This window comes from Periophthalmus magnuspinnatus, chromosome 6 (assembly GCF_009829125.3).
Source record: "Periophthalmus magnuspinnatus isolate fPerMag1 chromosome 6, fPerMag1.2.pri, whole genome shotgun sequence".
NCBI lineage: Eukaryota > Metazoa > Chordata > Actinopteri > Gobiiformes > Gobiidae > Periophthalmus > Periophthalmus magnuspinnatus.
This window is the reverse complement of record NC_047131.1, coordinates 17,099,726-17,123,410: the sequence shown is the minus strand read 5'-3', so window position 1 is coordinate 17,123,410 and position 23,685 is coordinate 17,099,726. Positions and strand designations below refer to the sequence as shown.

The window sequence follows — 23,685 nt, the reverse complement described above, 5'->3', positions numbered from 1 at the left end:
AATCTCCTTTGAGACCAGGTGGACCCCAACCAGAAAAGTTACGCAGTGCATCTTTAAAGTAAATTGAACTATTAAAACATATGTTAAGTTTTTTCATTCCAGGAGTAAAGTAGTACCATTTTATATTTATCACTAAAATAAATTAGTACATTACGCATTACTCCATCCACTTGTGAGCCCTGTTTGATAATGTTTGAGTTTCTTACATTTCTTGTTGGTTGTAGAGGAGCGTGCTTTGCCAGGTGCTCTGCTGTTTTTCCTGGCTGCTGTTTTGAAGGAGGAAGAGGAGGAGTTGGAGGAAGACGGAGAGGATCTTGGTCTCTTCACTGGACAAGACTCTGCTCTGTCTGATCCTGGTACACGCTGATACTCCAAACCTCTGTGGAGACATGAGGAGACAACATCAAACTACCCATAATTCAACAGCGTAAACTGAGCATGCATTTACATGGTCTGTAGCTAGCCTGGCTCTCCAGTCTCTCCTACTTTCTGCTAAAACATAGGCGGGTCTGGAGCAACCATGGAGTATATCAATTGTCCATTTTTGTTAGAGCATGTCTCTAAAATGCAGATATTTTTGTATCATTCAAAACTAAATTTATAACTTCTTTTACTTCAGATTTACAGTTTAGTGCTTTAGTGTGTTTTTTTTTGTACTTGTAAGCTACCGTGTTTGTTTTGACACAACTGGGCCATGTGGTTCTCTGATTGGTTAATCCCCCTGTCAGTCAAATCCATTGTAACTACCTGAAACAGGCCTGCTTCATCCTTGTAAATTATAGAAAAATTCAAATGTGGTGCCTTGGCTGGGAAGCAATATCATATAAATTGTGCTAAAAAAATAGATTGAGTTTTTTTTTTCTGTGATCTGTATCATGCTTAAAGCATATTTGTACTGGCCTATATTTTACTCCTTATCTCCTTAGATTTCTCTTACCCATAAGTGAAGTTAACAATTATAAAAATCATGTTTCATCTTATTTCATCCACAGAGCAGCAGCGAGCATTTCATTTAAGTTTCTCGAGAGCAGCTATCAAATGTTTATTATCAGTGTTGCTTTGGGCATTTGTATCTTTCGTAACACTTTTTCAAATAATATCTGTGTTCTGTGTGTGTGGTGTGTTCATGGCTTGACACTGTGAAGGAAAAAGCAGTTTCTTGTATCCTGTTCCATCACACACTTGATAAAATTAGAGATGTCATTCGCTCGTCAGCCTGTGCGTCCTATTTCTGAACCAAGCATCTCCAGGTATTTACAAAGTATAAAGGGAGAACAGGTCCTGTATGTATGTGCTGCCTTGAGAGCATAACACTATGGAAAAAAATATAACATTGTTCATTAAAAAATTATATGTTTTTGTTTCTACCAAATTTAATTTCTCTGAATTTATCAGTAAAGTTATTGTATAGCTGTTTTGGATACATTTGTGTAGTGTTAATGTACTAATAGCTTGTGCGCAGATACCAGCTGTGTGCCATTACGCTCATCACTTGTGCGCACACATCCCCTGTCCACGCATTTATCTCAAATTTCTCTTGTTGGTGTCTGTTTCATTTCATCTTTCCTGTGGTTAGTTATAAACAATAAAACCAGTGCTGCCTCCTGGAATTGGTAATGGGCAGTATTATAACTTCAGAAACTCCTGTAGTTGGCTAATGGTAGAAATCTCTTGCTTTTTATATCATGTATGCAGCACACGAGTCCTTTGCCTTTGTAATTTCTGCTCTTAGATGCATGAATGCAGTAATAACAGATTAAACAGGCTAAAATGAGCAATGAATGAATACCGGTGACTAGGATAAAAACAGAATGATTGCGTCATCACTGAATGGACCATGATGCTTTTTAACCAAGTAAGGAAAATATCTGTTTATAAAAATATCCGGGTTCATGTAGCCATAGCCTGAGTACTCAGCGAAGCCTCTGAAGCAGGGGACACTGAATGTGCAGAGTAGACCGGGTTCAGGGGAGACCCACCTCATATATAAGAAATATGCATCTGCCTCACCATGCTCACTAGGCATTGATGCACACAGCTCAAAGTTATAAAGGACACTGTTGGTCGTGGGGTTTGCAGAGTGGAGAGCAGGTTGAGGTGTGGCATAGAAAGTTCTAGAGCGCACAGAAAGTTATTTGTACACAGACCTAAAGATGAATGGCTTTTATGCACTAGTTAACCTGGCTCCTCCACTGCACTTTCACACATCACAGCTCTCATCACAAACTCTGTGAGCAAGTGTGGGGAAGTCAGGCGTAGGCTCCTCCTCTGGACAAACAGCAGACCACGTGATAATTTCTCTGAATTATGTGATCTTTTATTGGGATCACGGGATAGTTTCTCAGAATTCTCTTTATTTAATTTCTTCACCCTTGTGGGTCTGCATAAATTGTATTTTAATATGTTGTACAAAATAATTACTAGCAATCATGGGAAAAATGACCTTTGAAATTTATGTAAATTGAATGTATCTTTATTTATACAGGGGGAGGCCCAATGACAGTACCAGAGTCTTTTTCATGAGTGCTCTGTTAAAATATATTACACTACAAATAAAAACAAACAAAACAAATAATTGTATAGGTCCATTTAAAACACAGGCCTTGTCCAGTTTTGAAAGGTTTTATCAAGTCAGCTTCTTTCTGAAACCCTGAGGCAACTGCTGATTTGAAATTGTACCACACAAAAACATATACAAATTGAATATTGTGTCCTTGTCAAGTTAAAACTCCAGTCAGTAAATGAACTAAAGACGTTAAAACCAAGCGTCACTTTGAGATGACTTTGTCTAATAATAATAATACAGCCTTCAGTCTCAATTAACTCCCTTATAGATCATTTTAATACCTTTATAAAAACAGGGCTATTTCAGGTCATGTGCGGATCACAGAGCGCCCTTCAAACAGGATAAAAACTCCTTCACTGCTGCTAATTATGGAGTTTCAAATAGAGCTATGTCTTGGTCTCATTCAAATTATGGTCAGGAAAGTATGACCACAGTTAATTATGACTGATATTTTCATTTGTTTCACCCTTGTGTTATTTTTGTTGACATAAAACTACTATTCAAGAGGACTGAACAGAACTGTTTTACAAAGTAGTTACATTTACTTGTTTTGAAGTGTCCCTTTCATAAATAAATGCAATTCAATGTGTTATTTGATGAGTTGGTGTAAAGTGTAGACATATTAATATAGTAATAGGCATACATGTTATTGCTTTACTAAAATGCTCCACAGCAAGGCTCTAACTCTATGGAAAGAAGCAGATGGAGCTACCAGGCCATCTTACCTGCTTTTCAAGAATTTTTGAGTGATAAAAATGTTTGTAATGAAATAAATGCTAAATAGTTTGATGCCGTACTGTGGAACAGGCAATAACTCAAGAGACAGCTGATTCACATCTCTACCAGAAAAGTTACATAGTGCACCTTTAAGGACAATAGCACATACATTCTTTATTGTAAATTTTCTGAGATCCCAAGTTCCCAGTGAAACTTGATATTATTTTTAAACCTAAAACCCAATACCTGACGTAGGCCTAAACAAAATTTTACATCCAAAAATCTTTTTTTTATGACTGTAAGCCTTTCTTTCACCTTTCAAAGATCCTAACAGTCACAAAGCATACCATACAACATCACAGCACACTCTGGAAATGCACTTCCTTATCAGCTGTTTTCCTGAAGGACTTTACCTCACTATAGCAACACCCACTGTAAGCAGCTATTCAAGTTCATTCTCCTATGGGGGGGTCAAATTGTGATCAGCAACTTTTCATTTGATCTGATCCTGTTGTGAGTCCCAGGACAAAAGGGGAGATGGAGGGGAGAGGAAAGGGGAAGGTGTCTGGGGAGTGGGAAGTCCAAGTCTGTACCTGCACTAAGCCTATAATCTGTGAGCGCCAGATAAACACACATAAATATTTACCACTCAGTGTTGACTCTAGGGAGCTTTAGATGTGCTCTCAACAATTGTGTGCTTATATATAATAATTACAAGTAAGCTGACATTTTAGGGAAAAGTTTGTGTCTTGCAAAAATGTAAATACAAAAATTTGAATTTATGGAGCTGTGCATCCCTCGCCATAGATCTGACCTGTATCTTAGCCTCACTTTCTGTTCTCCATAGTGATAGATACGTTTAAAGCCATACATTGGTACATTCTGGGCAAAGGAATAACATCTCCACAAAGAACAAGTCCACACTAGATTCTGAATGTTGTGAAAAGCACTTATAAACTCATCACTGTGAATAATTAGGATGCTTGGAATGCATAAGATGAATGAGGAATAACTTCGGACCACTGCGAACCGTTTAAAATGAACAAGTTGTTTTTCACATTTTTAAGACAATGAAATCAGGTAAAAGCTAAGTTTGAATATATTATCGTAAATTGGATTTCGTGAGATTCAAGAACATAAAAATGTTTTCCTAAATGTCTCTTGCCCCGCACCATAACAGCCTTCAGCCACAAACATGAAATTACTGAGGAAATAGTCTAGATATGTTTTCAATATTGTTTAGTTCACAAAATGCAGCCTATATTTTCAGAATAAAAGCCAAAACTCCCTTTCCTTTGCTAAATCATTTATAAAGTGCAGGTATATTTAGTGTGTGATTGTGAAAAGTCTGACAGGCAGTGAAGGGGACACAACCCTCATTTGGACAAAGTCTGCACTCAGCACATTCTGACAGCAGTGCAAAAACAACTTACAGACACACACCGAAATCTGATTTGATAGACGCGGCAGTTCACTCATATTGGGATATAAATCATTTTGGCACATACCTTGTCATTTGTAAAAAACATTTTAAAGGCATCTAGAGTTTAAATGAAGTGAATTATTCATTAATATATTTTGGGTTGCAATGTGCAATGAAAAAACAAGTACTCAAGAGGTGCTGCCAGATGCTCCTACCTGAAGCACTGGAAAGTGCCAAACAAAGGCTTCAAGACTTGGCCAGCCGTCTAAAGAGGTACACCACAGCTGGAAACTGAGTGGTACTGAAAAGACATATGGGAGAAGGAGGCATCACATAACAGCAATGTAGAGTGCTGGTGGCTCTGAGAGAAGACCACAGCAACCTACCTGAACAAAACCCAGTCACCATCACAGTGGCAGACATCTCAGGTATGAAAAGCTGGACTGCACCATGCTCTGACATGAGCCACGCCTACTGGCTAAAGAAGCTCACTGCTCTCCACGATCGCCTGGCAGCACAAATTAACCAGCTGCTAAGGGATGGGACTCACCTTGAATGGCTAACCAAAGGGCGTACAATCCTGATACAGAAGGATCCCTCAAAGGGTACAGTCACATCCAACTATCGGCCCATAACCTGTGTCTCCACAACATGGAAGCTCATGTCAGGCATCATTGAGGCTAAGTGGGCACATGGATCAATACATGAGCACAGCGCAGAAGGGCATTGGAAAAGATACCAGGGGAGCCAAACATCAGCTCCTGGTAGACCAAACAGTCACCCAAGACTGCAGAACCCGTAAGACCAACCTCTGCATTGCCTGGATTGATTACAAGAAAGCCTACCACTCAAGGCCCCACATGGATCACTGAATACCTGGAGCTGTACAACATCAACAGGACTCTAAGAGCCTTCATTGCAAACTTGACGAGGTTGTGGGAACCTTGTGCAATGGCAAGCCACTTGCACAAATGTGGCATATACCAAGAGCATGCACTGTCCCCACTGCTGTTCTGCATAGGTTTGAGCCCCCTTAGGCAAATCATCAACTACACTGGCTATGGATACTGACTCAGGAATGGGGCCACCATCAGTCACCTCCTCTACATGCATGACATCAAGCTGTACACTAAAAATGAGCAAGACATCGACTCATTGATCCACACCACAGGATCTACAGCACAGACATTGTAATGTCTGGAATGGTTACCCAGCAGGAATCATAAGCTGGCCAAAGGAGGAGATACAGACCACAGACATTAAGACACAAAAGCTCCTGACCATGCATGGTGGGTTTCATCTCAAATTCAGCACCCCGAGAATGTACACGAGGAAGGAAGGAGGCCGAGGACTAGTGAGTGGAAATGCCACTGTCCAGGATGAAACATCCAAGATCCATAATTACATCAAGGATAAGGTCCCAACAGAAGACATGCTCAGCAAATGTCTGACAACGAAGGGCAGAAGAAGAGGTGCTGGAGGAACCATCATGGGAGGACAAGCCCCTGATGGGATGTACCACCAGAATATAAGTGGCTGATATCAATAAATCCTACCAATGGCTTGAGAGAGCTGGTCTGAAGGACAGCACAGAGGCACTCATCCTGGTTGCACAGGAGCAGACCTTGAGCACTGGAGCGATAGAGGCCCAGATCTACCAGCCTAGACAAGACCCAAGGTGTAGGCTGTGCATCGAGGCCCCTGAGACGATCCAGCACAGAACTGCAGGGTGTAACATGTCGCAGGGAAAGCATACATGGACTTGGCATTACCAAGTGGCGGGCATAGTGTACAGAAACATCTGTGCAGAGTACAGACTGGAAACCCCAAGGTCAAGATAGGAAACACTTCCAAAGGTAGTGGAGAATGACTGAACCAAGATTCTGTGGTACTTCAGATACAGACTGACAGAATGGTGATGGCGAACCAACCGGACAATGTGGTGGTGGATAAACAACAGAGCAAAGCCGTTGTGGTGGACATTGCAGAACCAAATGATGGGAACATCAGGAAAAAGGAACATGAAAAACTAGAGAAATACCAGGGGCTCAGAGAAGAGCTGGAGAAGGCCTGGAAGGTGAAGGCATCAGTGGTGCTTGTGGTCATTGGAGCACTTGGGGCAGTGACCCGTCAAACTGGAGGAGTGGCTACAGCAGATCCCAGGAAAAACATCAGACATGTCAGTCCAGGAAAGCACAGTACTAGGAACAGCAAAGATATTAAATCCAAGCTTGGAAAAAGGATGAGATCACCCACAGAGGGTGAGGATAATATATGTGTATATATTTAAGTATACTTTTTTTCTGGTACTATTAACCCATGGAAGAAACAGCTCCATTTCATGTGAATATTGAACTATTTTCAGTTGTAAGCAAGGTGGGTGAAGTGTCTTGCAACAATGTGCACTGAGTAGACTGTGTCTCTCCTGCAGCACCTGGGATTCCCAGTAGTCTCCCATCCAAGCCCTACCCCAGCACAACCCTGCTTAGCTTCTGAGATCAGACAGAATCAGGCATTTACAGGTGACTAGTAGATATAGGCAAACGATTTAATTTATTTAATTTCTGTTGGTGGATTATATCGGCAGCTTTGGGCCTTAGGAGGGATAAACCAAAGCTACAAAACTATTCACTCCCCTGTTCATCCAATTTGGGTGACAGATATTCAGCAGTAACTAACATATATAGCTAACATACAAGCCCATCTAAAACCCAAATGAACTCACTAAAATGGGGGGAATAGATAATTACCTCCTGCATTTTCTGCCCTGGGGCTGTTTTAATTAAAACTAATGAAGTTACTTAGGATTTAATTAGATAGACCCTCTTCTTCATTTCCTGCTTCAGAGCCATTTCAAATCAGTTTGCTTTAGTGTAATCACCAACTCATTTTGAACACAAACTTTTGGAGTTTTTCTACAGAAAGTTTTAAAGGTTACTTCAGCTGCAAAGAACTACATCATGTTTGTGAACAATTTGGTGCCAACACAGATAACAGGAAAATAATTAAATTAGTTGCATTCTTACTTGATACTATACATCTTAAATGAATTGTATGCAAGATTTTGATTTTGAAACATGATCGGTGTCACCAGATATGAGGTAAACATGTTCAAATCAAAGCTTTTGCTGATAACATCTGTAATGCTCATTCATTCATTACAGTGACAAAACCATCAAGCCTGGGGGCCAACTTGTTTATGTTGTCATTTGGTGTTTTATTTCTCAAGACAATTATCCACACAGAAAGCTCATTTGAGTTGCCAGTTTCAGTGCTGAAATCCAGTTGGTTTAAACCTAAAATGCCTCTCTCTGATCTGAACGGTTACTACCTAAACCCCAGCACCTGCAGCCAATCATAAATCAGTGCTAGTGCAGCCTCTGCAGCTCAGTGAGTGAATTCTAGAGAAAAAGTGGTTAACAGGTTAAAACACTGGTTCAATTGTAAGTATTGTTGTAGTTATAGCTTGTTTAAACCTGTAAGTGCAGGCTACATACAGTTCCTTTAAAGGATTATTATTATTATGCAAAAAAAATTATGACAAGTTATACAAGTAAGGCTCAAAAACACATACTTTGTTACAGTCAAATGCTATACTCACTTTAGATCAATGTTGGTGTTTATAATGAACAAAATGTGAAATCATTCTTTATGTTTGTAATAATTAAATATCAGATAGTATGTTTGTTTTTAAGACACTGACAAAAGCACAGCATGATTATAATATCCATTTATCTTGGATGACAACAAATATTGCAATTTGATAACCCTGCACACTACGTGTTACTATTGTTTTTTGTTATTCCCAAGACCAGACCACTGGACAATCCCATTTCAATTTCAGAACAGAAAGAAAACAAGAACTTTCAATCTAACATTTTTAATACAATCACCTCTGGGCCACTAATACATCAACAACATGCCCTATGCTACCACCATCTCAGTATTTCTTTTAAAACCATGCAAAAATAAATATAGACTCACACCAGAAGACGACAACTACCTGGCAGCAACTTCGAAAATACCTCCTCCTTCAAAATAAAAGCTAAACAAAAGGTCAAAGAGGGGACCCCTCACGCCTCTTGTACTTCCTGTAAACAGCACTCAGTCTGCAGGCAAGAATGAACTAGACACCGGGCAAACGGAGAGCCAAGGAAGACAACTATTTGAGTCTTTCAGCCCCAAAATGGCTTCTCTCGAGGCCACTCAGAGAGACAGAAAAGTTGAGGTGACTTGGGAGGTCAAGGCAAAATGGTGAAAGGGAAGATGGTGGGAAACTCTAAAAAATAATAAAAACAAAATGCACTCAACTTTGGTGTATGTCTGTCACCAGTAGGTCATATAAATGTTAAGCATGTCATTTTAGATTGGTTCAATACATTGTGGTAGTTTTAGTTACTGTAATGTTCACGTAATGAGATAGCCATTACATGATTTTCCTACAATGTTATGTAATCTGAGGTGAGATAAATTTGATATTTTATTCAAAATGACAAATATGTGTGATTGAATCATTATAAAATGATTTGCAACATTGAAAAAATTATTTGCTGCAGTATTGACACTCCTTATCTGATTCATTCTTACCGGTTGTGGTTTTCCTCTGATAGTCTGTCATAATCCGGCTCATATTCTGATCTGAGAGAGAAAAAGAAAGAGAGAAAGAGAGATTAAATTAGTAATTAGTTACCATCCAATAGCAAAAATATATATATTGTCCAGAAGACCTTTGAAACCTTTTTTGACCACAGAAAAAGGAGTAATATTGCAGACTTTTGACAAATTAACAAATACATGACTTTGATTAATTGTCAGTCTCAAGAACGTTTACAGGGCTTTTAAAAAATCCATCATTCTCTCACAAAATGTACCTGCCTAGCTCGAAGCACCATAGTTCATCCATTTATTTACATGTGTCAGTTTTAATAACCCCGCAGCTACATCTTAAAGAAAAAGTGTTGTGCTTGTTTCTCCTCTATAGCTATGATCTATGACACCTGTGGATTATTGTGTTATAATTTGCACATTTTAAATCGCAATATTCATCTAAAAACATTTAATTAAAAAAACATATCCACTGACTTCCGTGTTAGAAAACTGCGGTGCCCAGTTGGAGCTGACATCAGCGTAAACATCATAACAACAAAGAGTCTGCACCTCCTATAGATTAGCTGCAGATGACCCTAGCAAACTGTGGATTTTTTTTCATTTATACCAAAATGACTACATGACGCTGCCAAATTCCGCTTGCATCACCAATTCAAAAAAGCAGTGGGCGTTTGCCGGTGGTGGTGAAAACGGGGATTGATGATATTGCATCTTAAAAATAAGCGATTAAAGGTTGCTCAAAAATGCACAACTCACTCCAAACACAACTTAACTATAACATGGTTAAAAGCACTAAAAAGTCGATTTTGCATAATGGGTCTGCTTTAAGACGACATCACATATTGTAGACTTGAGATGGGGCATTTAAAGGAAGCAAGAAAATGAGTTTGACCTTGTATGACCCCTCAGGTTGTTAACGCCTCAAATGGCTGCAGTTTATTGGAGTAATTAGCTTTGATACAGCCACAGCAGCGCCATAACAGTCTGCTAAAGTCCTCTGTAAAAACTCTCCTTCAGGATGCTCCAACTTAATGATGCACTGCGTAACTTTTCCACCACCCACTTGTCTCCATGGAGATGTTATTGCTTTGCTTTTGAATGTTCCACAGTATGGGATTAAATGTAGCTATTTCCATGGAGACAAGCAGGTGACGCCAACAGACCCCATTCACAGTAAAAGTGCATGTTTTTCAAGGTATTTTTGAACAATTGAAATGTATAATGAAAGTGTTGGATGGATGTTTAATGCCATACTGCAGAATATTCAGATCTGTGGATCTCAGATCTTACTGTGGATCTCACAGTAAGATTGTTTTATAAGGTATATTTTAGTAATTAAAACCTGTAATAAAATGCTAGATAGATGTGTTTAATGCCATACCTCAGAATATTAGGCAATGCTTTAAAATTAGCATGGAGATAAACAGATGGCGTGTGGAGTTACAGGTCAGATCTGTAGAGAGGCGACCTAGCTCATAGTAAGAATGCAAGTTTTTCAAGGTACAGTGCTGTGCCTTCCCCCTTCCTGATTTCTTTTCTTTTTGCATGTGTGTCACACTTAACGGTTTCAGATCATCAAACAAATTTAAATATTAAATAATGATAACCCAAGGAAACAAAAAATGCTGCTTTTCTGTAATGATTTTAAATGTTAAGAGAAAAATACTACCTGATCCTGTGAAAATGATCCTGTGCAAAAAATTAATTGCCCCTATTGTTAAATGATGAGGTAACTGATTCATCATATTATTGTGGAAGGCTGAGTTTAGAGATACTGTGGCATGACTTTAAAAAGGTGGTTCATGTTTGAAAACCCTCCAGTGTAGCTGATTTAAAACAATTCTGCAAAGAAGAGTGGGGCAAAATTTCTCCACAGCGACGTGAAAGACTCATTGCCAGTTATCGCAAACACTTGACTGCAGTTGTTGCTGCTAAAGGTGATTCAACCAGTTATTAGTTTTAGGGAGCAATTACTTTTTCCCTCAATAAATAAAATCAGCTCTTAAAACTGCATTTTGTGTTTACTTGTGAGTTATCTTTGTCTAATATTTACATTTTCTTGATCTGAAATTAATGACATAGAGTGACAAAGGTCCTGAAACAGCACAAAATCAGTAAGGGGCAAATACTTTTTCACAGCAGTGTATTTTTCAACAATTAACACCTGTGCTAGGTGGATATGTTTAACGTCATACTGCAGAATACTAAAGACAAAGCTATAAAATCTCTATAGACAAGATGAGATGAGACCAACAGGCCAAGTTACAAGCGAGATCTGGGGAGAGGCGACCCGTTCACAGTAAAAATGCATGTTTTTCAAGCAATAATTTCACATTTCAGCAATTAAAAACAAATAATAATAAAAGTGCTAGAGGGATACATTTATTGCCATACTGAAGAATATTAGACAATGCATTAAAATAATCATGAAAACAGGCAGGTCACACAATTTGTCTATAATATATATATATTAAATTAATATATTAAAATGTCTATAATGAAATGCTAGATAGAAATGTTTAATGACATACTGTGGAACATTCCAAGCCAAGCAAAAGAAATCTCAAATGGAGAGAAGCGAGTAGCATACCCTCCATCAGAAAAGTTATGCAATGCACCTTTAAAATCTCTTCTGGTTTCTTCAAAAGATTTAATATTTTGACAACTTTTCCTATATAGATTGACCAAAATTCACTTGACTGATTTCAGCTTGGTGAGCATTCTCAAAGTGTCCCGTTATAGGAATTCAATGGAGATGTGGTAAAACTGAAGTGGATTGACTGTGAGAGCGGCTCAAGCTATCGGATTGTGTAAAGTCATTTGTCAAATCGGACAGACAGAAGGACAGGGGAGGTGTGGAGTACACTGCACTATAAACATTTCACTAATAGTAATGCAGAAATAGCTGATAAAGCCATGAAAGGAATGAAAATACTAAACAAATGTTTTAGCAGAAATACACATCCAATATTATCACAAACCAAGTACTTCCGTATATCCGCCTTGTCCCAAATAGGAAGTGAGTGTGGGTGTGATTCAGCTCCATCGACCCAGGTCCAGTTCATTTTTAATTGAAAAAACGTTGCCCCTCTCCCTATAATTGCTGCTGTAAATCTTACATTTTGTATTAGTTACTTTGAAAGATGCAGAAATTTGAGTATCATTGAATTAAGACTTTAAGACACCTTAAATCTTCTGTCATGATCCCTGTCCTGCTCTCCCTGCACCCTCGTCTCCCCCCTCCCTCACCTGTCTGTCTCCGGAGCTGGGCGGAATCCTGACTCCTCCCGCACGCACCTGCCTTCCATCCACGCAATCAACACCACCTGCCGCGGATAAGAGGGGTCTGGACGAGTCCCTCGGCGCCGGAACGTCCGCGTACTCACGTGAATATGCTCTTGGCTTTACACTGCTTCTGATCGCTATATGCTCATGCTTATCGGAACCTTTTTACCCTCCTCCAGGAATCCGCCGGGAACCAGCTCCGGATCTCCCCTGCCCCTGCACCTCAGCCCTGGTATGGTCCTGTCTCGTCTTGCTCACCATGCACCTCTGTCCCTCCACGTCCACGATTCCGCACCTACACTCCCCAGCTCCTATGGATTTTGATTCATGACTTGTTAAAGATTACGAACTATACTTTGAACTATTACCTTTGTTGTCACGAGTTTGTGAATAAAGACATTGTTAAACCTTCGCGAGTCTGCAACCTTGGTCCTTACGCCACGCTGGTTACGACATCTTCAAAGTCTACTCTATTTTATGTGCTAAGTTTTAAATAGGAGCGCATACAGCCTTACCGTTAAATGACAAGTGACCTAAATACTATTTCAAAACAAAATAGAATATTGCTAGAGTTTTTATAGTAACTGACTTGTGAGAAGAAAGCAGCACAGTGTCCTTGTAATGAACTTGTGCAAAGATAAATCAGATTATCAGAAGCCTCTTGCCTCTTGTTTGTTCAAATCATTTCTCTGGGACGTATTTACTTTGCAGATAGTGGCAGGAGCCCATTGGAAACAAAATGGGCTCTGCATTCTATTTAGTTTGATTTATTTCCACAGGACAAAATAAAACTAAACATAAGCAATCAAGGACTAAAGCAGGTACAATCTTAGAACTAAATATGTTAAAATGCAGACTAAATTTAGCCTAAATTCCAATTTAAGCACTACTGAATTATATCTGACAAAAAACAAAAGAATCTGCTTACCACTAGAGGTCCTAGTACCTTAGTTTGGCAAACACAGAGAGAATACTCCATTTTAAGTAGTGTCATTGTGAATCAGTGTTAGACATTGGGTTGGCTTTGTCAGAAGGATTCTCCCTAAAATGAATGGTTTAGATGAAATGTGGCGGTTAGTCCAGTCCTCGGTCACCAAAGGCTAATTCGATCTGGGAGATAGACTTTTGTGAGGCTGTCCCGGAGCAGAGCCACAGTCTGAATTCAATTAAAAATGACACACAAGGTTTGGGGAAGACTAGAACTGACTTTGAGGTAATTAAGAGTTTGAACTGAAATTGGCACCATTTAGTAAAGTTTAATTACGAGAAGTTTTATTAATATTTTATGTAGTTGAGAAAGGAATACCAGTATACATAGGTTGTTTATACTTCCTTAAATACAGTATTAAGTAGGTTACACATATATGGTAAGTACTCAATGTATGATCATATTCTCAACATGTATTAACAAATAATAAATAAATGAATTGATTAACCAGCCAGACTACTTTTTATGAGGTAAAGCCAAAGCTGGTTTGTGCCAGTAACAGGTTTAATTGACAGCATTGCTAAGTGCCCACTCCCTGCTAAATTAGTGGTGCGGGCAGGATAGCGTGTTACCTTCAATAGCTGCACTCCAGATTGGTTCTTTGGTTACTATGATACTCACAATTGAAGTTCCAAATGTGGAACTTAGCTTCAAATTTGCCCCTATAACTGCCAGCCTCGATGAGCTTCATTTGACGGGAGCCAAATGCTATGGGTGACATCACACTCCCTTAGTCCACTTCTTTATACAATCTATGGTGCCAAGACTGAACTGGGAGCTGTCCGTGGTTCTGAAAATGTCCACTTGTTCTAGTGCTTAAATACTTGTAGAGATTTCATTCAGTTTATGATACCCCTGGGAGGGTTACTAGACAGTGCACTGACTGGAGACTCAGTGCCCATCTGGTCAACGACAGTGACACTTGGAGGTGGTGATCGGGAAGAACGGCCTCTCTGAACTAGCTTCTGTGCTAATCACAGTTTGTCCATAACGAACACCATGTTCGAGCACAAGAGTGTCCATCAGTGCACATGGCACCAGGACGCCCTAGGTCGGAGGTTGATGATCGACTTTGCTGTCGTGTCATATGACCTCCAGCCATGTGTCTTGGACACTCGGGTGAAGAGAGGGGCAGAGCTATCAACCACCTGGGGGTGAGTTGGGTCCGCTGGCGGAGGAGGAAGCAGGACAGACCTGGCAGGCCCAAGTGTATTGTGAGGGTCTGTTGAGAACGTCTGGTGGAGCCCACTGTCAGTGGGATCTTCAACTCACACCTCTGGGAGAGCTTCTCCCGGATCCCAGGGGAGGCTAGGGACATGGATTCTGAGTAGGCTGTGTTCTCCGCCTCTGTTGTCAATGCCGCTGCTCGTAACTGTGGTTGTAAGGTCTGTGGTGCTTGCCACGGCGGCAACCCCCAGACCCGATGGTGGACACCGGAAGTAAGGGATGCCGTCAGGAGTCCTATCGAGCCTTGTTGGCTTGTGGGACTCCTGAGGCAGTCCACAAGACTATGTCTCTCAGTTGGCCTGGGAACGCCTTGGGGTGCCACCGGAGGAGCTGGAGGACGTGTCTGCAATGAGGGAAGTCTGGCAGTCCCTGCTTGGACTGCTGCCCCCGCGACCCAGCCCCGGATAAGCAGAAGAAAATCGATGGGTGGATGGAATCCTGTCTTTATTCTTTTCATTTAAAATTTTGGGTTGATAGTTCCATTCCCATCTGCAACTATGGGGCCTTAAACAAGATACACTATATACGCAAGATATACTATATATACAGGTTCTGTTCATTTTAAGAGATCAAAATATTTTAAACTGCCCATGATTTACTGAACTTGTTTATTTTTGTTTTGTTAATATCTCCTTAAATACTGGTCCAAACAAATAATGATCAGATTCAACTATCAGCATAAATAAAAGTAAAATTATTATTTCACAATAGCTTCAGTTTTAATATGAATTCTTCTGTTTTGTGGACTGACACAGATGCTGGTTTGGACTCTGAAGATGAGCTGGTTTTCAGTGCGTTCTGGCTGTGCGCTCCCTCATCACATCTCTCTCCTCTTTCCCCATCTCGCTCTCTGTCAAACTCATCCCTATGCTCAGATTTGATTGGGCAATTTCTGTTACATGCAAAGACTTCTGTTGTAGCTTTACTTTCACACACACTGCGTCCTGTTCACAAACACCATGGAAGAAGAAGTTAAGGCCACCGCGCATTGGGAAGGTATCAGCCAACTTCATTCTTTGCATTAACTAGGCCCCATACTACACAGCCAGCCTCCTCTCTGCCCCCGGTGTGACTGGGAGAGAAAGGGGGGAGTCGCGTCTTTCCCCTCACTCCTCAAATCAGAATGAACGGAAAAGTTCCATGTTCCAAATCCAACAATTGTTTAGTCACATAAAAAAACCTTATGAGTGATGCACGTTTTGAGCTCATTTTGTGTTATGTCATTGCTCCATTGATCTGACATCTTAAACCTCAGGCCTGAATTATCTTTGGTTAGACCCGGGCTTATTTCTTTTATAGAATGACTAGAGGCTTAAGCTGGAGATGGAGCTAGTTTGTTCTCAGGATTTCAGGATAAGCCTGGGGTTTAGCGACTTTAATGGAATACCCCCTTTAACCCATAAGATAAGATATACGTATATATAAGATAACAAATAATAACAAATAATTATATAGTCAACATTTGTGGATCAGTTTCATGAAAAATGGGCATTATTGCCATAGTAATTAACAATACTTTTGTATAAAGTATTACATCTTTTGAAGTCCTCAAAATCTATATAACAGCAAATTAAATCCCCTTACTGACTGTAGCCTACCATTTGTAAATGAGTGGTATTTTACCTTTTCATTTTAGATCATTTCATTCTCACCCTCTTCACATAAATACAATCTCAAGCACGTCAATTTATTTACAAATCAATTGCTACATTTTCTTTATTGTAATTAAACATTATCACAAATCAAATCAGAAAACCCAACAGTCCCATCATGCTAGCTGCGGGGAATTGATTCTCCCACGTACACAACACGACCTCCGGTATCTCTGGAGCTGTTTGCTGTAAAGTCAAAGTATTGCACACATAATGAGAAATCCCTTTGAGCGCCTGCCTGTGTAATAAGCAGCCCTTTAATCGGCTGTTTGCGCTTCACTGTGGAGCTAATAGTGTCATTAGAAAACACTGCACCCCCGTCCTGATGGGAAGAATCGACCGGCTAACAAAAAACATCAATAAACAGAGAAACACGGGCGGAGAGCAGGAATCAATGTGCTCTCCACATATCGCACTCACGCTAACACCAATACAGGGTTTATGAGTCTTCTGGGGACATGGTATAAGCCTATATTTCTTTTACAGAGCTAAACTAACATTAAAGGAGACATGTTATGCAAAATCAATTTTTATGAACTGTTGTAATGGTGTTCCTTCACTGTTAGCTTACTCTTGGTTGTAGTTTGATTGATTTAGTAATCTTGTATTGTCCTTAGGGTCTATGTCTAAGGCTCCAGCAAAGAGGAGGGGGGCATCCCGTCCCCACGCGTTGAGCCGACCAGGTGAACCAGTTTTTTCCAATGCTGGTTCCTTAGGGCTGGGCAATTAATTGAAAGCTCAAGAGATCATGAATCAGTCATTTCTAATCATCAGTGACATGGTTGGAGTTTTTGAATGGAGAGGAAGAAACTTGACAGTATTGGCAAAAATTAAAAGTACATTGTTTATGTTCATGTAATCAACAGTAAAACCTTTTGCTTTTGAAGACTAAAAACAAATCAAAAATCAAAATCGATCAATATGAAAAAAAAGAAAAAAAGATGAACTTTTTTACTATATCGCTCAGTTCTAATTGTCCTGCTATTAAGGCTTGAGTGCTCAGAAAAATCATATTTTCAGGGAGGGATGGCATAGGAAAAATAGGGTGAGAGGGAAGGAGGTGTGAGAGAGGGCAGTACATGTTTTCATTTTTTTTGTTTGTGTATTGAATTTAATTGCTTTATTTGTGATGTGGTATTGTATTGTATTGCACAGTGATAATTTGATGTACCTGTACCTCTACTTATATTAACAATACTTAAATACTAAAGTAAAATGTAAATAAAATGAAAGAAAGTTCATTTAGTAGCTGATCTAATCCACCAACTCTAAATAAAAGTTAACTTTAGCACAGATCACCCCGGCCACACACCACACAAACTTCATATGAAAGATGCTAGTGTCAGGTTATAGCATGAATGGTAATTTACACCCGTAGTCCCTGATGAGGAAGAAGAAAATGGAAGATATTTCAAGCAAAAAAATGATACTTTGGTGCCACAAACGCAATTTAATAATCTAGTAATAAACTTTCACACTCACACCTGTTTTTTATGTGTTAAATGTATTTGTTGTGTTGCTCTATTTGTTTTGTTTGTTTTTTGTTTGTATTTTCCCTGTATTTTAACCAGGATACCCATGATAAAGAGAGTCTAAGCACTCCCATTGGGTCTCCCTATATAAGTAAAGGTAAATAATAAAAAAATAAATGTAAACCAGTAGTTATAGTGAACTGTGAAGAGCAGCAGTTATGCACAAGAAGTTTGCATTTAACCAGCAAGCAATCAAGCAAGTACTTGATAAAAATTTACATATAACTGAATATCATGTAACAGAGGTAGGTATGACAGGAGCATGTTGCCTTTCATTACATGTACATTACTAAAGTGTATGTTAAAGTGCACATATTTAAAGTGCATCATTTAAAGTGCAAATTCAGGAGAGTGACAACCCTGGGAAAGAAACTGTTTCTCTATGATGATGCAACATTAAAATGGGACTAAATGGACGGAGCTACAGGCCATGTATTTTTTCATGAAAAAGAGAACTAGTTCATTTTAAACTATCTGCAGTGGTTCAAAGCTATTTCTCATTTCCTAACGCATTCCTAGCATCCTAATTATTCACTGCAATGACTTTATATGCGTTTTTCACAACTTTCAGTGGCCAGAGCGCAGTTTTGCCGTCATGGTAATGCACAACTGACATGAAACAGTGCACCAGCATTACTTCCTGGTTCGCAGAAGATAACAACGCTTTAAAATTAGATGCAGACAACACATGGCAGCAGCTTATACAAATCTGTACTGCAGCAAGATTAATTTTACTTTAGCCTAGACATGAAAAAACTGGATACAGCCCCTTTAAGGTCCAACAGTTTCATTGTAACCTGATGTGTAGAGCGCTCTTTCAACAAATATGTGAATGAATTTGTGTGGTCAGTTATGCATAACCAATCTACATTTTTACAGCTTGTACTTAACACTGTCCTACCAACATTATTGCTAGTCTTCACCGCTAACTAAACCGCACTTATTCACCCGTGCTGATGTCCCGCAGTTTAGCTGGTGACAGAGCGGCGCATTAGCTCTGATTTAGCGCTCACATGGTCGGGCGCTGCAGGCTCATAAATCTGCAGAGGTGCCGAGGATTGTGGGTAATGGTCCATCCTGCCGCACACCCGTCATTTTGGGTTCACCCTGGACCAGCTCGGAGGGCAGGTCCCAAGGGTGAGATATGACTCCGAGATGAAGCCAAGAATGCAGGTCATGATTAGGTCACATGTTCGGAGGAAGGCAGTGAAATAATGAGGGAGAAATACTTAAAGGCAACTAAAAATGAAATAATAGTGAACATGTGGAGAATTCAGGTATTGGAGATGCATGTATTCTTTGCTGGCCATGCAAATGATCACTAAATAAGGAACTGCAACTGAAAAAATATAGATAAAACATACTATTATCATTAGCTTCAATTATTTTATTTTGACAACAATAACACATCTCAAGTAATTAAGACTGACCAACTTTTATGTGCCTACGTGAAGGCTTCTGGGCATGCTCAGATCAAACTTTTACACAAATTGGATGCTGAGTCAAATCAGGGGACACTAATCATATTACCATTAAATAAAAAAGAGTGAAAGCTGTTTTGTGTTTCTATGAGTAATGGACAAAAACAGGTTTAGTTGTTTAAATCTACCACATCAAAATGGTTTCAGACCCAAAGACTAGGGATGAGAGGAGTGATACCAAATGTTGATATATCAGTACATATTGAGGTATCAAAAAGTATAAATTCTACATGCAATAATATTCATACTTAAAATTGCATTTTTTATAGAACTGCATTGTTTATATTTTAGTTAATCTGCACATATATGAAATGTTTAGATCAGTTTAAGCTTGGGTAAAGATAATGGTAAAATTCTTGCATTTTAATACAAAGCACATGGCATAGTATTATTTGTCGAATTGAAACAGAATCACTACCAAAATTCACACCAGTACCCACTATGATCCATCTCCTTCACTCAGATGATGTAAGAAGAGAAAATCCATATTGAAAAACACCAAACCATAATTAACCTGTAGTTCTTTTCACACACCAGCAATCCTCCCTTTAGGCCTGACAATGATGTACCAAGCTCCGATCTACCAAGTCCCTGCTGTGCCTCCAATCAGACCCACAGTACGACTCCCCCTCTCCCCCTCCCTATCTCCCTTATAATCTTAATTGTATTTAAATTGCCTGTTTGCGTCAGGCTGTAAACAGGTTTGGTCATTTCCGAGTTGATGAGGTGAACTGTTTGGGCCCTATCAGGAGAAGCATTTCCATTACAAAAAGCAGGCTGTTTAGTTGGGTTTATCTCAGCGTCTTCCCGTGTGTGTGCGTACGCCGTCGGGTTAAATGGTTTTCTGTTTTCATAACCTCTCCATCGAGCGGCTGTTTCGCTGCTCAAAGAAAGCGCTGAATCGTGTGTTTGGCTAAGTGCAACGTGCGGAGGACAATCGAACTACAAGAAGACATAATTATAGACTGCGGCTTTGTTCCTGTTCTTGCCTCTTTCTACAGTGTGTTTAAATGCGCAGGAACATCACGCTAAAAATGGGGCTAAAATGGGATACAACCTAGACCTTTTTGTGTTCCAGTTGTCAAGTTGGAAAAACAATGAGCAGTGTAGCCTATTACAGTATATGTATGCAAATGACTCAGTCAAGTAGTAAATCTAGGGAAGCGCTCAAAGCTGGAAGTGAAATTCAAGTAGGAATATTGAGTTGGAAGGGACATAAGTACGAAAATCTAACCTTCGAGGACAACTGAGGGCAGCATACATCTGGACTGGATCAGGACTAAATCTGGAGAAGAACAAAACTAAAATAGGGAAAGTGTGAGCGCACCATGTGAGTCATTTTACCTACACATTTACATTACATTTAATTTACGTTAGATGAAGGCTGGTGTCCACTGCATGTTATTTTTTTCATAAAATTGTTGGATGTCTCACTACATGGACTGAAGTAGCTATTTATCTCCATTGATATTGTATTGCTTTGCCTAGAAGGTTCCTCAGTATGGCACTAAATAGCTCTATCTCCATGGAAACAAGCATGTGGCGCAACCAGGCAAAGTTAGAGGTCAAATCTGTGGAGAGATGACCCAGTAAGAATGCATGTTTTTCAGAGGTTTAGCTATTAAAAATGAATACATGCAAAATAAATAAGTTTAATAACATACAATATCCATAGAGACAAGCAGGAAATGGATCACCCACCTGAAAAGTTACACAATGCACTATTAAATGAAATATAGTATAAAATAAAACCAGAACTTTCCCGAGTACATTTTAAGCAGGTAGCAAAATAATCAATGTAAAAATCATATGCCGTGAACCCAGCTGGGAGCTCCACCATGGCTTAATTAAACACTGATTGAAATGGATTTAGCGGATAACGACCCGTAGGTAACCCAGCATGCCATGCGGTCGGACGAGGAGGCGGCGAGGCAGCAGCGGCCAGAAAACAGCTGGTGTCCAAAAACATAACACGGATTAGAGTGTACTGGGACAGGGCCAAATACAGCCCACTGGGGCAATTTGGTTGGCAGCGTCACAACTGCATGTTAACTACATTTGAAGAGCTCGAACGATAAAACAGAAAAGTGTTATAAGGGGTGAGCGGCAAAAAGACATATTTCACTACTTTTCAGATTATCTTTTATTACGACAATCTATCAAAAATGTGCTAAAACATGCTATGCGCCACCAGTTTCAGTTCCTTTCTTTGTAGAAGTGTTTTTAGACAACAACATTTTTTCTAATGTAATAAAATATTTGTTAATGTCTGCAGTAAGGTTCAGCTTTATTTTCACTAGCATTACATATAAAATTAATACTGTTTTTGAAGAATTTTTAAGAACAGATTCATGGTTTTGATTGTGAACGGCAAATCGTATTTTTGTGCTGTGCCAGCCCAATACTACCAGCTCCTCAGGCCATTCAGACCTACGTTAACAGCGGTATAATACTCCCTACAATGAAAGTATAGCCAGATTGACTGGACTAAACTGGAATGGACAATACTATTACAATGAGGGTCCTGTTCTGATGGTAAAAAAAACTGCTAGGTTACACCTCGAGCCTCATGCCTCTTCTTCCAATTGTCGGGCTACTTCAGTTTATTCCACAACATTGTAAATTTTCCACTATCCACGCAGGAAAATGCCCACAACTAAGCTCAAGCAAAGTGAATTTAACCAGAAGAGAGTGGCCCAATCCAAAATGGGGCAAAAAATACCTCCTTCCTTGTTCTTCCTTCTCCTTTTTTTCGACCTTTCAGAGCATCATGAAGTCAACTATAAGGACCAAGGAGGTGTAAGCAGTGAGGAGAAGGAGCTATTGCTGCTTTTGGTGGATCTAAATCCTCCTAACCAGCGGCGGGAACAACAGCTGTTCAGTAAAAGCTACAACACCCAGAAAGCAGACTATAACAACTGCACCATCCTCCACTACTGCCCTGAGTCTTGTGAGAATATTCAAACCTTTAAATTATTCAATGTTTTCATCACAACAGTAGCCCGCATTAATAAAATCACTGTACACAGCTGAAATTACTTATATGAAGAGCTGAGCTAAACTTGCACAGGTATGATCTCTGAAATGTTTACAGATGAACCATTTACAACGTGATGTCAGCACACACACAGAACAGACCACATCAGCAGTTTTTTTTTACCTCTTATAGTTTATGCAAATGAGTCATGTGGTTTTGAACAAATATATATTATAGTAGTTATGCTTAATATCTTGTTGAGATTATGTATGCAGAAGATTTTAATTAATAATCTGATGCAGTTTATTACTTATAAATGAATTGTGGGATACCTCATAGCTCTTTATCGCTGGTTAAGGCTCCCGAGGTTCCTATGTTGAGCTATGAAAGAAGCATAATTTCTCCTTTCCTTACTCCTTCCTAACTTGGGATGGTCCTTGTCATGGCTGATGATGACGCACATCCGGGTCAGTCATAAGGAGTTAAGGAGCTTCCTCGGCGCATTTAACCAATTTGGGTGGAGCCACTGTTTCTTACTTCCTGATACCTCTCACTACGAGCTAATCATAGCCTGTTGCATTTTTTCAAACCAATCACCTCTCAATCCTTCTCCCCTCCTTCTTTGATCCATCTGCCCAGTCACCACCGCTTCAGCAGATCAATAAGCCACCCCAGTTTCTCCATCTCCTTCTTTTCACATCACCAGCGTTCCAGTATATCCACCAAAGTGACCATTCAAACTATTTATCTAATTTCACCCTGTGTCTGTTTAAATCTCTCCTAATTGAAAGCCTTTGAGTGTAAAAGACTATTAATTATAAAGATGTATGAAGCAGTGCAATGATTAAGTGGCGCCCCCTACAGAGACGGGATAATTGCATGAGTGATCCAGGTCAAACTAACAGCTTTACTTTGACACAGACTATCAAGTATAATGACAAAAGTGTCTAGTTCACTGCAGTAACACAGAGAGCAGCAGGCCTACGGGGCAGAGAGGCAGTATACAGAAGAGGCAGCTGATAAATCTTACTGCTCTTGTGAATGAATGTGGATGTGAATGGTTTTCTCATTCATGAAAATGCTCATAGGATGTAGGAGCCCACAATACCTTGAAATACATATATCAATGAGTTTAAGAATGATGAAAATAAGCAATTTAAAACTAAAAATATTCTGAATGGGGAAAAGTTCACCTATTGCAGGACACTGACCCATGAATATAAAAAAGT

At 39.5% G+C, this 23,685-nt stretch overlaps 1 protein-coding gene across 1 annotated transcript in view; it reads right to left on the bottom strand.

Annotated features, from left to right (window-relative positions):
• The window catches only part of si:dkey-234i14.2 (uncharacterized), a 40,742-nt gene that overhangs the window by 9,116 nt on the left and 7,941 nt on the right, over window positions 1–23,685 (bottom strand). The window contains exons 3-4 of the mRNA XM_033967505.2: window positions 9,294–9,344; window positions 207–379 (exon numbers count right to left, since the gene is read on the bottom strand). Of these exons, the coding sequence (XP_033823396.1) occupies window positions 207–379; window positions 9,294–9,344 (224 nt within the window). The remainder of the gene's footprint in view (window positions 1–206; window positions 380–9,293; window positions 9,345–23,685) is intronic.